General features: G+C 50.6%; 1 protein-coding gene across 2 annotated transcripts in view; it reads right to left on the minus strand.

Annotated features, from left to right (window-relative positions):
• Positions 1-15914, minus strand: part of LOC115089622 (phospholipase B1, membrane-associated-like) — a 296793-nt gene that overhangs the window by 148668 nt on the left and 132211 nt on the right. For both annotated transcript variants that reach the window (XM_029597713.1, XM_029597714.1), the window contains exon 11: positions 10791-10856. In XM_029597713.1, coding sequence (XP_029453573.1) covers positions 10791-10856 — 66 coding nt within the window. The remainder of the gene's footprint in view (positions 1-10790; positions 10857-15914) is intronic.

A 15914-nucleotide genomic window follows, 5' to 3' on the forward strand; every position in this document is an offset into this window, starting at 1 on the left:
GCTGAACGAGCGAAACTCGGCCTGAGTCGGGCTTTTATCACACTCTGTGCTAAATAAAGAGCTCAATAAAGAATTCCTAGTGTTTATTGATCCTTTTTCCTTCTGGTTGCTACTGCAATATTGGATCAATTTCTGGTTTGTTGTTTTGGACCTTCCCATGTCCATGGCCACTGCCTTGAGCACCTTTAGCGCCTGGACATGGAATGTAGCGGGGCCTCCGATCATGGATGTCCGGGTGCTCAGGGCAGCGGTCCCGGTGTCCATTCAGTGTCCATGCGGGGTCTGTTGGAAAGAACCATCAAATAGTATTGTTCAATGCTGCTCCTCCAAGGGGAAGAGCTAGTAATTTATAATACTCTGTAGGCGGAGGTAATGGTCTATAGTGGGTTGGCTCCCACAGAGTGGCAGTCTGTATGATACCGCTAGTAGTGTAAGGAATAAACACTAATGGGAATTGGTGAATCCTTGGGCCGATGGCAAATGACAGTGCCCCCAGGAGGAGATCCTGAGATGGACCACCGGCTAGGCTGAAGTATGAGACAAACACAGATAGTTCTTTATTAGACTGGAAGTTGAACCACCAGAGGTGGCAGTAGTGAGCTGATGTGCCCGGCAGGGCTGAAGTCCCTCAGATACTGGAATTATGATCTCTGGGTTGCTAAGCTGTAGAGAGAGACTATAGGTAGTGAGAAGACAGGGTATGCTTGATACATAACCAGTAGTAGATGATACACTCACGATTGTTGATATCTGTAATGGCCTCTTATACAACAGAGAGTCTTCAATATATTCAGGAACAGGAGCCGTAGGTGAGTTTTGGTTCCTATAGGCAGTCTGAATAAGAACTCATGATCTCTGTACCTGTGATAACGTCTGGACTGAAGAGAGTCTACAGAGATTAGGAACATAGGCCCTCGTGGAGCGAGTACCGGTTCCTATCTGTAATAGAACTCACAGCGTTCAAGTCTGCGATCACTTCCAGGCAGTGAGGAGAGTAGTCTTCTGAGCATTCAGGAATGTAGGCCCTCGAGGAGCGAGTACCAGATCCCGTCTTAGTAGTCTGAAATCAAGAAGAGAGCGGAGCCCCCGAGGAGCGGGTACTCCTGGTAAGTACAAAAAGCAGAGTAGCTTAGGCGAATTGTAACCAGAAAAAGAATGAATCGAGTCCTTGCTAACTCGATTCGTAGTTGCAAGCAAAGATCTTTTAAGTTGGAAGCGGATGACGTCATTATGGGGGGACACCCCGAGGTTCGCACCCTTGTTGGCACAAAGTCTGGAGCGCGCGCGCGCCCTTACGTCATCAGGAACATAGCGGACCCGCAGCTTCAGGCCAGCCCGGGGACTCCAGAGAGACACAGCAAGAGGACGCCGTGGCAGCAGCTGTCCCTCAGACCCGGAGGGAGTCGCCACACAAGTAGAGAGGGTGCAGCGAGAGCAAAGAGTAGGCACGAATGCAACAAGTATGCCCTTTGCTAGCATGTAGCAGATGAACTCAAAACAAGTGGGTATAGTGTGCTCGTGCTAGCAGTTGGAGACGGATCTGACATCAGCACAGGTACATATACCCCCGCAGGAAGTGCAGCAATTCAGTAATTTCCGTCTCCAAAGCAGTTTGGAGCTACCTCACGCTCGCTGAGTGTTTTTCCAAATTCTAACGACTAAATTCAAAGAAGAAACCTACCTGAAGACGAGCCCCGCACTCCTGCAGTGATACCATTCGGTCCCTCCCCCAGTTGAGTTTCCCGAGGTGATTTCCGCGGTCCCTCAGAGGTAAGAGCCTCGGTCCAGTGGCCGACTCGCGGCAGGGACCTAGCCCCCGAGTGAGAAGGGCTCGGGCGCGGCTTAGAGGCAGCCTCGGTCCCGGCGAGGACTTGGTCCCCGAGCGAGATGAGTTCGGGCGCGGCCTAGAGGCAGCGGGTGCACTTCCTCGAGCGCGGCGGTGACGGTAATCACCCTCTCCCCCCGCAGCCGGAGACTGCCCGGGTCGCAGCCGGGAAGCGCCGAAGACAAGGTAAGGCGTACATCTTTACTTGTTGGTCTCCAAGGAAGTGAGGATCAGCGGGGTCTGCCTACGTGGCAACCCGCCAAGGAGGTCACCATCTTGCCTGCCTGCTCGCCGTCGCCTTCTGCCCTGGTTCGTCGCCACGCTCTAGCGCTCAGGCCAGACTGAGCGCACAGGCGAAGGGCGTATATGTTAGGCGCCCGAAAATACTTGGGCGCATATTCGATAGAGGCGTACATTGCAGTCACCTGGATTCATGTTGAAAAGCACACGTTGCTAAGATAGGCGTACGTTGCTGGGCGCACGTTGCTACGCACAGGTGCACGTTGCTACGCACAGGTGCACGTTGCTAAGCGCACGTTGATAGGCGTACGTTGCTAAGCGCACGTTGGTAGGCGTACGTTGCTAAGCGCACGTTGGTAGGCGCATGATGCTAAGCGCACGTTGATAGGCGCATGTTGCTAAGCGCACGTTGGTAGGCGCATGATGCTAAGCGCACGTTGATAGGCGTACGTTGCTACATGCAAGTTGATAGGTGTACGTTGCTCCACGCACGTTGATAGGCGTACGTTGCTACGCGCAAGCGGATAGGCGCATGTTGTTAAGTGCACGTTCATAGGCGCACGTTCATAGGCGCCCGATGATAGGCGCACGTTCATAGGCGCCCGTTCATAAGCGCACGTTCATAGGCGCCCGTTGATAAGCGCACGTGGACAGGCGCACGTGGATAAGCGCATATTGGTAGGCGCACATCGTTCGCGCATATTACAAAGTGCTGACCCCAGCTGGGAGAAGATAATAGACAAGATGGAGCGTAAGAGAGCCCATGCGTCCGCAGAGCCAGCACCTCCAGAATCAGGCATAAGAGCTCTAAGCCTCTGCTCAGCATGCAACCTCAGAGCCACACAGAGCGAGGAAGCAGACTCCCTATGTGCCCAATGTGAGGAGGCCCTGGGAATTCCAGGCCAGGACCGGTCCCAGCCCAGCGCACTTGCCAGTTCCTCAGGGAACACCTCGGACCTAGCAGGCCGCAGTGAGCAGCCAGGGAACCCGAGAGATCTGGTGCCCCTAAGGCCAGATCCTGCTTCGCTCTCCTGGGTGGAGTTATTCAAGGGGATTCATGCCTTTGTCAGAATGCAGTCTGATCCCTGAACGGGTCCATACGTACCGGATGTCCCGACCCCTGGACCCTCAAGACCTAGGCACGGCCACTCGCCACCCGGAAGCCCCACTTATGGGGATTCAGATTGCTCTGAGGAAGACGACGAGCCCCCCGAGGAGGTAGAACTTCCCTCGGGGATAGAACCATATCGGACCATGAGACGCTTCTTTCTGAAAGAAGATCTCCCAGGCCTGGTCTCTCAATGCCTGTCGGAACTGGCTATCCCGGGCCATGACACTCCAGGGGAACCTAGAATGAAACCCCTGTTAGAGGGCCTGCGCCAAACGGCTCACCATTTTCCCCTCCTACAAGCAGCACAGCAGCTAATCGATCTGGAATGGAATGCGCCGGAGGCCTCATTCAAAGGGGGTCGGGACTTGTCTGGCATGTACCCCTTAGACCCGGCGACCAAGGAGCTGCTGGCGTGCCCCAAGGTAGACGCCATAGTTAGCGCAATTGTGAAGTGCACCACCATTCCGGTGGAGGGGGGGGGCGGCCCTCAGGGATGCACATGACCGGCGCATGGACGCCATTCTGAAACAAGCCTTTGAGGTGGCAGCCATGTCCCTACGGATTGCGACCTGCTGCACCATGGTGACGCGTTCCTGTTTATCACAAACTAGGAACAACACCCCGGGAGAAGAGATGGAATCAGCTCTCTCGTTCCTCACTGACGCAGCCTCCGACCTAGTCCGTACGGCAGCCAAGGGAATGTCATCCTCAGTGGCAGCCAGGAGACAGCTCTGGCTACGTAATTGGTCGGCTGACTCCTCCAAGACACGTCTCACAAGAATGCCGTTTAAGGGATCCCTCCTGTTCGGCAGCGACCTCGAGAAACTGGCTAATAAATGGGGTACCTCTCCATTACCCCGTCTGCCAGAAGACAGGTCAAGGAGGAGCCAGCGCCCTTTTCCTAGGCCATCCAGAGGTAGAAACTCTCAGCGCTTCAACCCCTACAGGGCTCGCTACCAAGCACCTCGTTCTCAGGCCAGGAACCAGCCCTTTCGGACTAAGCACAACAAGAGGAGAACCAGCTCGGGTTCTGGTCCCAGCCGCACCCCACAATGACAATCAGCCGACCCATCCGGGGGTAGCAGCCATAGGGGGCAGGCTAACCATCTTCTACCGCAGGTGGGTCGAGATTACCTCGGACCAGTGGGTCCTAGCCATCATCCGAGAAGGGTATTACCTGGACTTTCTTCGGCTCCCACCGGACAAGTTTGTGGAATCTCCTTGTTCACTCCTCAAGAGGACGGCACTAGAAGTTACCTTGCGGAGGCTGCTGTCCCTAAAAGCCATAATCCCAGTGCCTGCATGGGAGGAAAATTCTGGGCATTATTCCATTTATTTCATAGTACCCAAGAAGGAGGGCACTTTCAGGCCCGTCCTGGACCTCAAGTCAGTCAACCGACACCTACGGGTCCCCAGCTTTCGCATGGAAACTCTGCGGTCTGTCAAGAATGCAGTACAGCCAGGGGAGTTTCTCACATCCCTAGATCTGTTGGAAGCCTACTTGCATATTCCAATCCATCGGGATCACCAGCGCTATTTACGCTTTAAAGTCCTGAATCAACACTTCCAGTTCCGAGCTTTACCCTTCGGGTTAGCCACCGCACCGCGGACCTTTACCAAGGTCATAGCAGTAGTGGCGGCGTCACTCAGGAAGGAAGGAATTCTCGTCCATCCCTACCTGGATGATTGGCTGATCAGGGCAAAGTCACCGGAGGAGAGCCACCAGGCAACCAACAGAGTTATATCTCTTCTGGAAAGCCTAGGATGGATAGTAAACTTGAACAAGAGTTCCCTACAGCCTTCTCAGTTGCTGGAATACCTAGGGATCCAATTCGACACCCAGGAAGACAAGGTCAGTCTGACCTCCAGGAGGAGATCAAAGCTCCGGAATCGTCTGCTGGCCCTGCTGAGCGCCACCCGGCCCACGGCTTGGGATTACCTACAGGTTATCGGCCTTATGGCATCCACTCTGGAGGTGATCCCATGGGCACGGGCTCATATGAGACCATTTCAACGCGCCCTCCTATCTCGGTGGAGCCCACGTTCACAGAACTACACCGTACACCTACCTCTACCAGCCAGAGTGCGGAATCAGCTACAGTGATGGTTACAGCCCGGCCACATGAGCCAGGGGTCACGAATGTCCTCCCCAACCTGGACCCTGCTCACTACAGATGCCAGCCTGAACGGATGGGAAGCACACTGTGAAGAACTCACCGCCCAAGGGCGGTGGAACAGAGAAGAGTCGGGGTGGAACATCAACCGACTAGAGGCATGGGCAGTCAGGCTAGCATGCCTGTGATTTGCCCACAGACTTCGAAACAGAGCGGTCAGAGTGATGTCGGACAACGCCACCACAGTGGCATACATCAACCGACAGGGCGGAACCAGAAGCCAACAGGTATCCCTAGAAATAGCCCCCCTGATGACTTGGGCGGAAGCAAATCTCCAGGACATCTCCGCCGTCCACATCGCCGGGAAGGACAACACCACGGCAGATTTCCTAAGCAGAGAAAGCCTAAACCCGGGGGAATGGCAGCTGTCGCCCACAGCTTTCCAGATGATTGTGGATCAGTGGGGGACGCCGGGCATGGACCTACTAGCGGACAGGTCCAATGCTCAAGTACCCAGATATTTCAGCCGCAGGCGGGATCCTCTATCCCAGGGGATCGATGCCCTGGTACAGCCATGGCCTCAGGGGATCCTGCTATATGCCTTTCCTCCATGGCCCCTGCTGGGCGCCATTATACACAAGATTCAGCGGCACAGAGGCCTAGTTCTTCTAGTGGACCCGGACTGGCCAAGACGACCCTGGTACGCAGACATGAGAAGACTACTGGCAGGGAATCCGTTTCCCCTGCCTCCATACAGGGACCTGCTGCGGCAAGGTCCCGTCCTCCACGAGGATCCAGCTCAATTCTCTCTTACGGTCCTGCCATTGAGAGGACTAGACTGAAGAAAAGAGGATACTCGGGGCCGGTAATAGATATGCTCCTCTGAGCACGCAAGTTCTCCACGTCACTAACATATATAAGGATCTGGAGAGTATTTGAAGCCTGGTGCGAAACTCACGGCACCAATCCACATGCCGCTAAGATCCCTATCATTTTGGATTTCCTGCAAGATGGACTTCAGAAGGGTCTGTCCCTCAATTCCATCAAGGTTCAAGTGGCAGTGCTATTCTGCTACGGTCCCCGGAGTGACGGCAACAGCATCGCCACACACCCAGACGTTTTACGTTTCCTGAAAGGAGTCAAACATATTCGCCCGCCACTGAAGTGGCCAGTGACTCTGTGGAACCTCAACCTAGTTTTGAAATTTCTAGCGGGACCCGCCTTCAGACCCCTTCGAGGCCTGTCCCTCCGTTTGTTAACCTTAATGATGGTGTTCCTGCTGGCCGTATGCTCAGCACGCCGCATCTCAGAGCTACAAGCGCTGTCCCTCCGTGATCTGTTTCTCAGAATCACTCCAGAGGCTATCCATCTTCGCACGGTTCCTTCCTTCTTACCCAAAGTAGTCTCACACTTCCACCTCAACCAAACCATATCCTTGCCTACCACAGAAGGTTTGAAGAAGTCGGAAGAAGGTCGAATACTACGCCATCTCGACATCGGCAGGCTGCTGTCCAGATACCTGGAAATGTCAGAAGCAGTACGAAAGATGGACCACCTGTTCGTCCTTCACAGCGGGAAGAAGCAAGGGGAAGCGGCCTCACGGGCAACCATCGCCCGCTGGATCAAAGAAGTTATCAAGGCAGCCTACGTAGAAGCAGGAAAACCACCACCTCTACGGGTCAAGGCTCACTCTACCAGAGCGCAAGCGGCCTCTTGGGCAGAAACTAGGATGCTGTCGCCTGCAGAGATATGTAAAGCGGCGACATGGTTCTCCCTCCATACCTTCTCCAGATTCTACCGTCTGGATGTCCAGGCCAGGGAGGACACAGCATTTGCGAGGGCAATCCTGAACGGACCTCGGGCAGTCTCCCACCCAGTCCGGGAGTAGCTTTTGTACATCCCACTTGTTTTGAGTCCATCTGCTACACTCTAGGAAATGTAGAGATTACTTACCTGATAATCTCGTTTTCCTTAGTGTATGCAGATGGACTCAGCAACCCGCCCGGCTGCCGGTATACATGGGGATTCACCGACTCACGGTAAGCCATGTTTACTTATATAGGGCATCCACCCTGCCGGGTGTCAACGCCTTCCGGTTGAGTACACTGGCAGTCTCCAGCTACCATCAATTGGTCGGGGTAATCCTGTTCATTTAATCGATTGGTCAGTTACACATATATCCATAAAGCTTTTGCAAGGCAGATTACTGAATTGCTGCACTTCCTGCAGGGGTATATGTACCCGTGCTGACGTCAAATCCGTCTCCAACTGCTAGCACGAGCACACTATACCCACTTGTTTTGAGTCCATCTGCATACACTAAGGAAAACGAGATTATCAGGTAAGTAATCTCTACATTTCCTGCTGAAAGTGTTGGCAAAAGCGTTGCCAAAAGCGTTCCGAAAGATATCCAAAGGTACCGCTGTAACCGCTCTGTCCTGGCCCAAACCAAATACAAAGGGACTTTTTTACTTGGCGATGCGACTTATATACACGTCCAAGGTAAGATTATGATGAGGCGATGATGTCACAAAGAGGGAAAAATGGGATAAGTTTCCAGATCGATGAAAAGTTTGGAATGTAACATTTCGTTACATTTTCAAAATGACATTTCCCGTTCTATAGAAATGACATGTATGGAAGCAGCGCACCCTGGATACTGTATAGGTGCTCTATAACATCCTATACAGTAAAATCGATTGCGAACGCCTACCATTTGATAGGCGTGCTTTTGACGCTCTTTTGGCGCCGCTTGGATTTGCATCTAATTTGAATACTGAATCGAGCAGATTGCGAACCAAAATGTGCGCATGTCAAATGAGTGGGCACCGGACACTGCCGCACTTTTTTTACATGTCAGTACTGTATCGGCCTGTCAGAAAACACCCAGGCAATGCAAGCTCCCCTCTGCACAAGAGGCCTTAAGAGCACAGTGTGTTTCTAGCTTCTCTTTATCCTTAGCCCAGGACAGCTGGTTCTATCTGGGTTTCTCCTGAAACCACCTTTGCCCTTCCGGAGTTTAGTGCAATGCCTGCTTACTGCTAGAGGCTACACCCTGTGCACCTACAAGCAGTTTCACTTTCTGCATGGGCCTTGCCCTGTTCCAGCAACAGTGCACAACTGCTTTTCTTTCTGTCTTTAGGGGTTTTTTTCTCTTCAAAAGGAAAAAAAAGTTTAAAAAACCCCCAAAAAACCTCTGCCTTACTGGCACTAACATCACTAAATATTACAGATGCATCTTCCAAAGGAGCTTGTCTCCTTAGTCTGCAAAGAAAACCCTAAACTTGCCTACCTTTCAGGTCCCACAGATCCTCTGTTTAAAGGCAGTTTCAGGGTTTTTTTTCTTTTCGTTGCTCTTCCTTGAGCCAGCAAGCTTTAACCTTTTCAGTGCTCTGTAGTCCTAGCAGCACTGGCCTTTTGTCCCAGCCCCTTTTCTTAGGCAGGATTTTCACAAACATTTTCTCTTCTCTTTTCTACTTTATTTCTGTGTGCTCCCTGAGCCACATACTCTCTGGCTGCTTATTTCTTGAGCAGCGCTTTGCTTCCCAGCTTTTGGCAGGCCAGACAAGCTTCCACTCGCAGTTCTCCCATGGAGAATTGTTTTTTTTTCTGTGCCAAGCTTAGAAAAAAAATCCCCGACCTGACACCATATGCGAGGGTGACCAAGCAAATCACCTAAACTGGAGCAGTAAACCACACTGACCTCCATCCTTTCCTAATGTACATTTAGCATTTATTATCATACATAGTACTTTCACACAATAGCAGATTGCCTTACCTCAGGACAGTGTACACAAAAACCTTCAGAGAGTGTCAGGAACTTCTTGCTTCTGGAGACACAGGGCCCTCCTGAACCCAACTGGGTTTACACTCTTATCCTGCTCCAGCTAGTCCCACCCTCAGGACTCTCTCTGCCCAGCAGAGTTCTGCCTACAGAGCTCTCTCCCTCTGTGGGATTTAATGTGGACCAGGCCTCTAGCCTGGTCCTGCACACACAAAAAAAGGGAGAAATAGGGTCACTTCATCACATGGACAAGTACAAAGTGATGCACATCAGGAAAAGGAACCCACACTGTATTTACAGAATGTTAACTTCCATATTAGAAGTTAGCAACTAGGATTCTGGGCATCATAGTAGACAATACTTTGAAATTCTTGGCTCAGTGTGCAGCAGTGGTCAGAATTATTAGGTTGGGAATTATTAGGAAAGGAAATGAGAATAAAATGGAGAATGTCATAATGCCTCTGTATCGCTTCATGATGAGACTGCACCTGGGGTGCTGGTCATTGCATCTCAAAAATATAACTGCATTGGAAAAAGAACAGAGAAGAACAACCACAATGATAAAGAGGATGGTATGGCTTCCCTTTGTGGAAAGGCTAAAGAGGTTAGGGTTGTTCAGCTTGGAAAAAAGGCAGCTGAGGGGGGGGGGGGGGGGGAATATGATAAAGGTTTATAAAATCATGAGTGGAATAGAATGGATAAATGTAAATCTGTTATATACTCTTTCAAAAAATACAAAGACTAGAGAATACTCAATGAAGTTTGTAATTAGCACTTTCAAAACAAATTGGAGACCATTTGTTTTTCACTCAATGCACAATTAAGCTCTAGAATTCATTGCTGGAGGACGTGGTTAAGGCAATTAGCATAGCTGGGTTTAAAAATGGTTTGGACAAGTTCCTGGAGGAGAAGTTCAAAAACATATTAACTAAGTAGACTTACAAGTGGATTTTAAAACCTTTGCTCATAAAAAACGGCCACATACATGGCAATTTTAAGAAGCCAGGAAGTATGCGTGTACAACTCTGTGCATGCGTCAAGAATAAGGAGGCAGAAAAGGGGCGGGGACAAGACTTATATGAGTAACCCCGAATTATTTTGAGCCAGAGGGGTCCTGAACTGGTGGGGGGAAGAGAGGGAGAGAGAGAGAGAGACAACCTGACACGCTATATATCTCCCACTGTAAGAGGGGTACTTTCAATTCAGGGTGGGTTGGGGGGGGGGGGGCAGTGTTACATTGGTCTACCTAGTGCGCAAGGGTCTGTAGACCCTTGTAACATCACCCTCCCCAAAATCCACACTGAGTTGAAAGTGCCTCCTTGCAGTGGGAGATATATAGAGTGTTAGATTGTCTCTCTTTCTCTCCATGGTCACTTGTGCGAGCATGCTAAAATATGTGCATAAAGACTGCACGCATACGTGCAGCAGGGATATTTTAAATGATAAACGTGTACTTGCATAACATTAAGCGTATTTTTGCTCATGTGCCCAATACACACATTTATAGGTGCATGCACGCTCTTTTTAAAATTTACCTGTTATTTTAATAGCCACTATTATCACTGCATGATAGCAGCATGGGATCTATTTATTATTTGGGATCTTGCCAGGTACTTGTGACTTGGATTGGCCACTGTTGGACACAGGATACTGGGCTTGATGGACCCTCGGTCTGACCCAGTATGGCAGTTCTTATTTAATATATTCTGCACCTACCTCTTTGTACAAAATGTCCAGGGTTGTCTTCATATTACTAACAATGATCTCAGCTGAGTACATAAGCTGGCAAAAACAAACATATAAATGCTTCATTATCTAATGTACTTCAGTTTGTTTCCTGATGAGATGTACAGAGCAGAGTCAATAACTTTCTACCCCATGCTAAACACAGAGCTCATATTGAGAGAAGATACAGTGAAAGTCTGATTGCTTTGCAGAAGACCATTGATGAGTAAAAATAGTGGTAACTAAACATTATTGTATTACAGGATGTGTGCTGATCCATGTAATTTACACATTCCTTTGTTGGGTGACCTTCCCCTCTGAGGTGCTAGAACGCTATTAAAATGTGATGGGGGGGGCGCATGGATACCACTGGAGTAACTGCAAAAGGAACAACAATTAAAAGCAGCAGCAAGAAAGGGGACTTTTGTACATCCCCCTTTCCACAGGGGCCATACTTTAGATGCTGCAGAGCACTCGCCAACTCATTGTAGCTTTGAAATCAGATTCAGCTGGTGGACGGCAGGGTGACCTTGAAGACCAAAGTTCTCCTGAGAGAGAATAATTTATGAATGAATTTTGGTGAAATCTCTTCTAGTGAACTTAAACCAATTGTAAAAGGCATGTGAGACCTTAGTACTGTGACATAGTTGATGTAGCCTTGAGGCCAAACCCTTGTCTGCGCCAGCAACTAGCGAATGCACCTGCAGTGGGACAGTCTAGAGCTTCGCCTTTACTAGCCGACTCCTTTGCAGATTGAGCCCTTGGATTCTGGAGGCCAGCAGAACGTAGATGAGTCCTTAGGGCAGTGGTGGTAACTAGAGACCAGAGTTCCCTGTACGTATCTGGATCAGTCCAGACCAGTGGCGTAGCCAGAATTGATTTTTTGGGTGGGCACAAGGTTAACATGGGTGGGCTGTAGGCATGCAGGTCTACTAGTTGTTTTTTTACTGATAAATAATGCCAAATTATGCAGCATAGCATTCACATCTACGCCTAAGTATGAGGTTTACTTAATGATACAAACATAATTCACGGTGATTTGTGGTACTTTAGCCTTCTTATTATTACGATTTTATACACGGCTCCTACCTGTCCATAAATTTTGAGAGAGCGGTTGTGTTGCTTATATTTAAATTGCTAACATCTCAAAATATAGATATATATTTTTACCTTTGTTGTCTGATCTTTGTATTTTTCTAATCAGTTGGTCCTGGTCTCTTTTTCCCATTTTTTCCCTTATAGCTCATTTCCTAATTCCTTTTCAGTGTCTTTCTTCTATTACTGTCTTCTTCCCTTCCACACACACACACACACACACACATATACGCTTTCTCTCACAGACTCCCTCTCACACACTCAAGCTGTCACTCTCATATGCTCTCTCCCCCCCCCCCCAAGCTCACATTCAAGTTCTCACTTTCTCACCCCTCCCCAGGCTTATATTCTTATGCACACACAGACGCACATCCAGGCACCCATTCTCACCCACACACATAAACCCAGACTCCCATTCTCACCCACAAACCCATGCTCCCAGTCTCACCCACACATATTCAAGCTCCCATTCTCATCCATACATATACACATTTAAGGTACTATTCTCACCCACACATACACACATTCAAGCACCCATTCTTATCCACATATACAAGCTTCCATTCTCACCCACCCACACAAACCCAGGCTCTCATTCTCACCCATATATACACACATTCAAGCTCCCATTCTCACCCACCCACAAACCCAGGCTCCCTTTCTCAACCACACATACACACATTCGAGCTCCCATTCACCCACATATTCAAGCTTCCATTCTCACCCACATACACACCCAGGCTCCAGTTTTCACCCACACACACTCCCATTCTCATCCACACATACACATTCAAGCACGTGCACAGCTTCCGCTTTCTCCCCCAGAGCAGGAAGATCAGCTGCCTCTCCTGCTGCCACCGGCCCTCCTGCTATCTTCGGGCGTCGGGCCGTACTGCCCGCCGAACTTCCTGTCGGGGGGGGGGGGGGGGGGGAGCGGAAGCGCAGCGCACAACGTCCGCTTCCTCCCTCTCCCCCCCCCCCAGGCGATAGTAATTTAACAGTGAAAAATAAAAAGAAAAAACCTGCCAATTTAAAAGAGATTGTAAGATTAAGGAATTGGCAAAGATGTTGATTACTCTGATAGGGTGGTCAGAGTTAATTAAGGTGAATTAAGGTTCAGTTGGTGTCTGGAAAGGCTTTCCATGAAAGCCTTTCCAGACTTTTCATCAGAGAAGCAGGAGATAAATAAAGATGATCAGCATAATTAACTGACTTTTGGGAGAGTAGCTCTCTTATAGGGGATTTTCAATACTGAATATCACAGGTACTAGGAACCATGGCTTCAACCATCGATCTGGTCCCGTGGGCCTTCGCTCATCTGAGACCTCTCCAGAGGTCCCTGCTTACGCGATGGAACCCAGTGTCGAGAGATTTCCAGGCGGTACTGCCCATTCCGAGAGTAGCCTTACTCAGCCTCCAATGGTGGCTGGACCCCCAGCGCTTGGCTCAGGGAGTATCTCTGGAGAACCCAGATTGGGTAGTCGTCACCATGGATGCCAGTCTCGCCGGCTGGGGAGCGGTCTGTCGGGACAGTTCACTCCAAGGCCGGTGGACGGAGGAGCAGTCGAGGTGGCCCATCAACCGGTTGGAGACCAGGGCAGTCCGACTAGCTTTAAAGGGGTTCTACCCAATGGTACACCGTCGAGCGGTCAGAATCCTCTCGGACAATTCGACCATGGTGGCGTACATCAATCGCCAGGGAGGCATGAGAAGCCATCTAGTTTCGTTGGAGACCGACAAGCTGCTGGAGTGGGCGGAGCTACACTTACAGCGACTAGCGGCTTCACACATAGCGGGCGTGGGCAACGTGCAGGCGGACTTCCTCAGCCGACAGCATCTGGATCCCGGAGAGTGGGAACTCTCAGAAGACGCAATGCGGAGGATAGAGGAGCGCTGGGGGACACTGCATGTGGATCTAATGGCAACCGCGGCAAATGCAAAGGCTGCCCGTTTCTTCAGCCGCAGGTGAGAGCGCGGCGCGGAAGGTGTCGATGCGCTGGTTCTCCCCTGGCCACGACAGTGTCTCCTGTATGTCTTTCCTCCGTGGCCACTAGTGGGCAAGGTCATCCGACGGATAGAGGCGCATCACGGTCCGGTGATCCTGGTTGCGCCGGAGTGGCCTCGGCGACCGTGGTTCGCAGATCTCCTCAACCTGGCAGTGGAGGGCCCTCTTCGTCTCAGTCATCTGCCACGTCTTCTTCGCCAGGGACCAATATTTTTCAAGGAGGCAGATCGCTTCTGTCTTGCGGCTTGGCTTTTGAGAGGCGCCAGCTAAGGCGGCGCGGGTGTCCGGAATCCGTCATCTCGACGCTCCTGAAAGCTTGGAAGACATCCACTTCTGTCTCCTATGTCAGGGTATGGAAGGTTTTTGAGGAATGTTGCGGGACGAAGGCAATTCTGCCAACGCAGGCCTCGGTGACGCACGTGCTTTCCTTCCTTCAGGCTGGCCTGGAGTTGGGCCTTGCCTATAATTCTCTCTGAGTTCAGGTGGCAGCCTTGGGGGCCTTCCTACGTAGTGACGACAGGGAACTCCTGGCCTCGCATCCGGATGTCCTACGTTTTCTCAAGGGAGTGAGACACATGAAGCCTCCGATTCGACCGCCTTGTCCTTCATGGAATCTGAATCTGGTACTTTGTGCTCTCTGTGGTCCACCTTTCGAGCCTCTGAGTACAGCCACCGTCAAGGATGTCACCCTCAAAACCATTTTTCTGGTGGCGATCAGCTCGGCATGTCGGATTTCCGAGCTGCAGGCTCTATCCTGTCGGGAGCCATGTCTTCGGTTCACGCCAGGTGGAGTATCCCTGCGCACGGTGCCATCGTTTCTTCCTAAGGTGGTCTCGGCTTTCCATCTCAACCAATCGGTGGAGCTCCCGTCATTTGCCTCCTCTGAGTCGAGTGACCTGCGCAGGCTAGATGTACGACGTTCTTTGATGCATTATTTGGAGGTCACCAATGATTTTCGGCTCTCCAATCATTTGTTTGTCCTTCGGTCGGGGCCCAGGAAGGGTAGCATGGCGTCCAAGCAATCTATCGCTCGCTGGTTGAAGGGAGCGATTATGGCAGCGTACATCGGAGCGGGTAAGACTCCACCCTTAGCGGTTAGGGCACATTCCCTCCGCGCCCAGGCAACGTCTTGGGCGGAGAGTACTTCAGTCTCCTCTCAGGAAATCTGTAGGGCAGCCACATGGAAGTCGCTCCACACTTTTGCAAGGCATTATCGTCTGGATGTCCGCGCGCCGTCTGGCGGCCAGCTTGGAGACAGGATCATACGGGCAGGGCTGTCCGCGACCCACCCATGATGGGGAAGGTTTGGTACATCCCACCATCTGGAATGATCCTGGTACGTACAGGGAAAAGAAAATTATTCCTTACCTGCTAATTTTCGTTCCTGTAATACCATGGATCATTCCAGACCCCTCCCTTGGTTGGGGGTTCTTTTGTGGGCCATCCCTGCTTTCCTGTCTTTGCAATTTTTCACTCAGTACCTCTTGATGCTGCGAGCTGGTTCTATACCGTAGTACTGTTTGCAAGTTCTCAGTTAAGAGTTTGATTCCAAGTTTAGTTGCTGTTGGTTGACAGCTGTTTTACAATTTGCGATTAATTGATCCCTCTGGTTCTGTCTCTTCTCGTCTTGGCTTTGCTAGTCCAGTTACTGAGGATTGAGGCAGGGGAGGCGTGGCTATATAGGTCCTCCTCTGAGAGTTTTTGTTCTGACTGCATCTGCTGGACGGGAGACATAACCCACCGTCTGGAATGATCCATGGTACTACAGGAACGAAAATTAGCAGGTAAGGAATAATTTTCTTATGGAGAAGGTACAGAGAAGGGCTACCAAAATGATAAGGGGAATGGAACAACTTCCCTATGAGGAAAGACTAAAGAGGTTAGGACTTTTCAGCTTGGAGAAGAGACGACTGAGGGGGGATATGATAGAGGTGTTTAAAATCATGAGAGGTCTAGAACGGGTAGATGTGAATTGGTTATTTACTCTTTCGGATAATAGAAAGACTAGGGGGCAC

This window comes from Rhinatrema bivittatum, chromosome 4 (genome assembly GCF_901001135.1).
Source record: "Rhinatrema bivittatum chromosome 4, aRhiBiv1.1, whole genome shotgun sequence".
NCBI lineage: Eukaryota > Metazoa > Chordata > Amphibia > Gymnophiona > Rhinatrematidae > Rhinatrema > Rhinatrema bivittatum.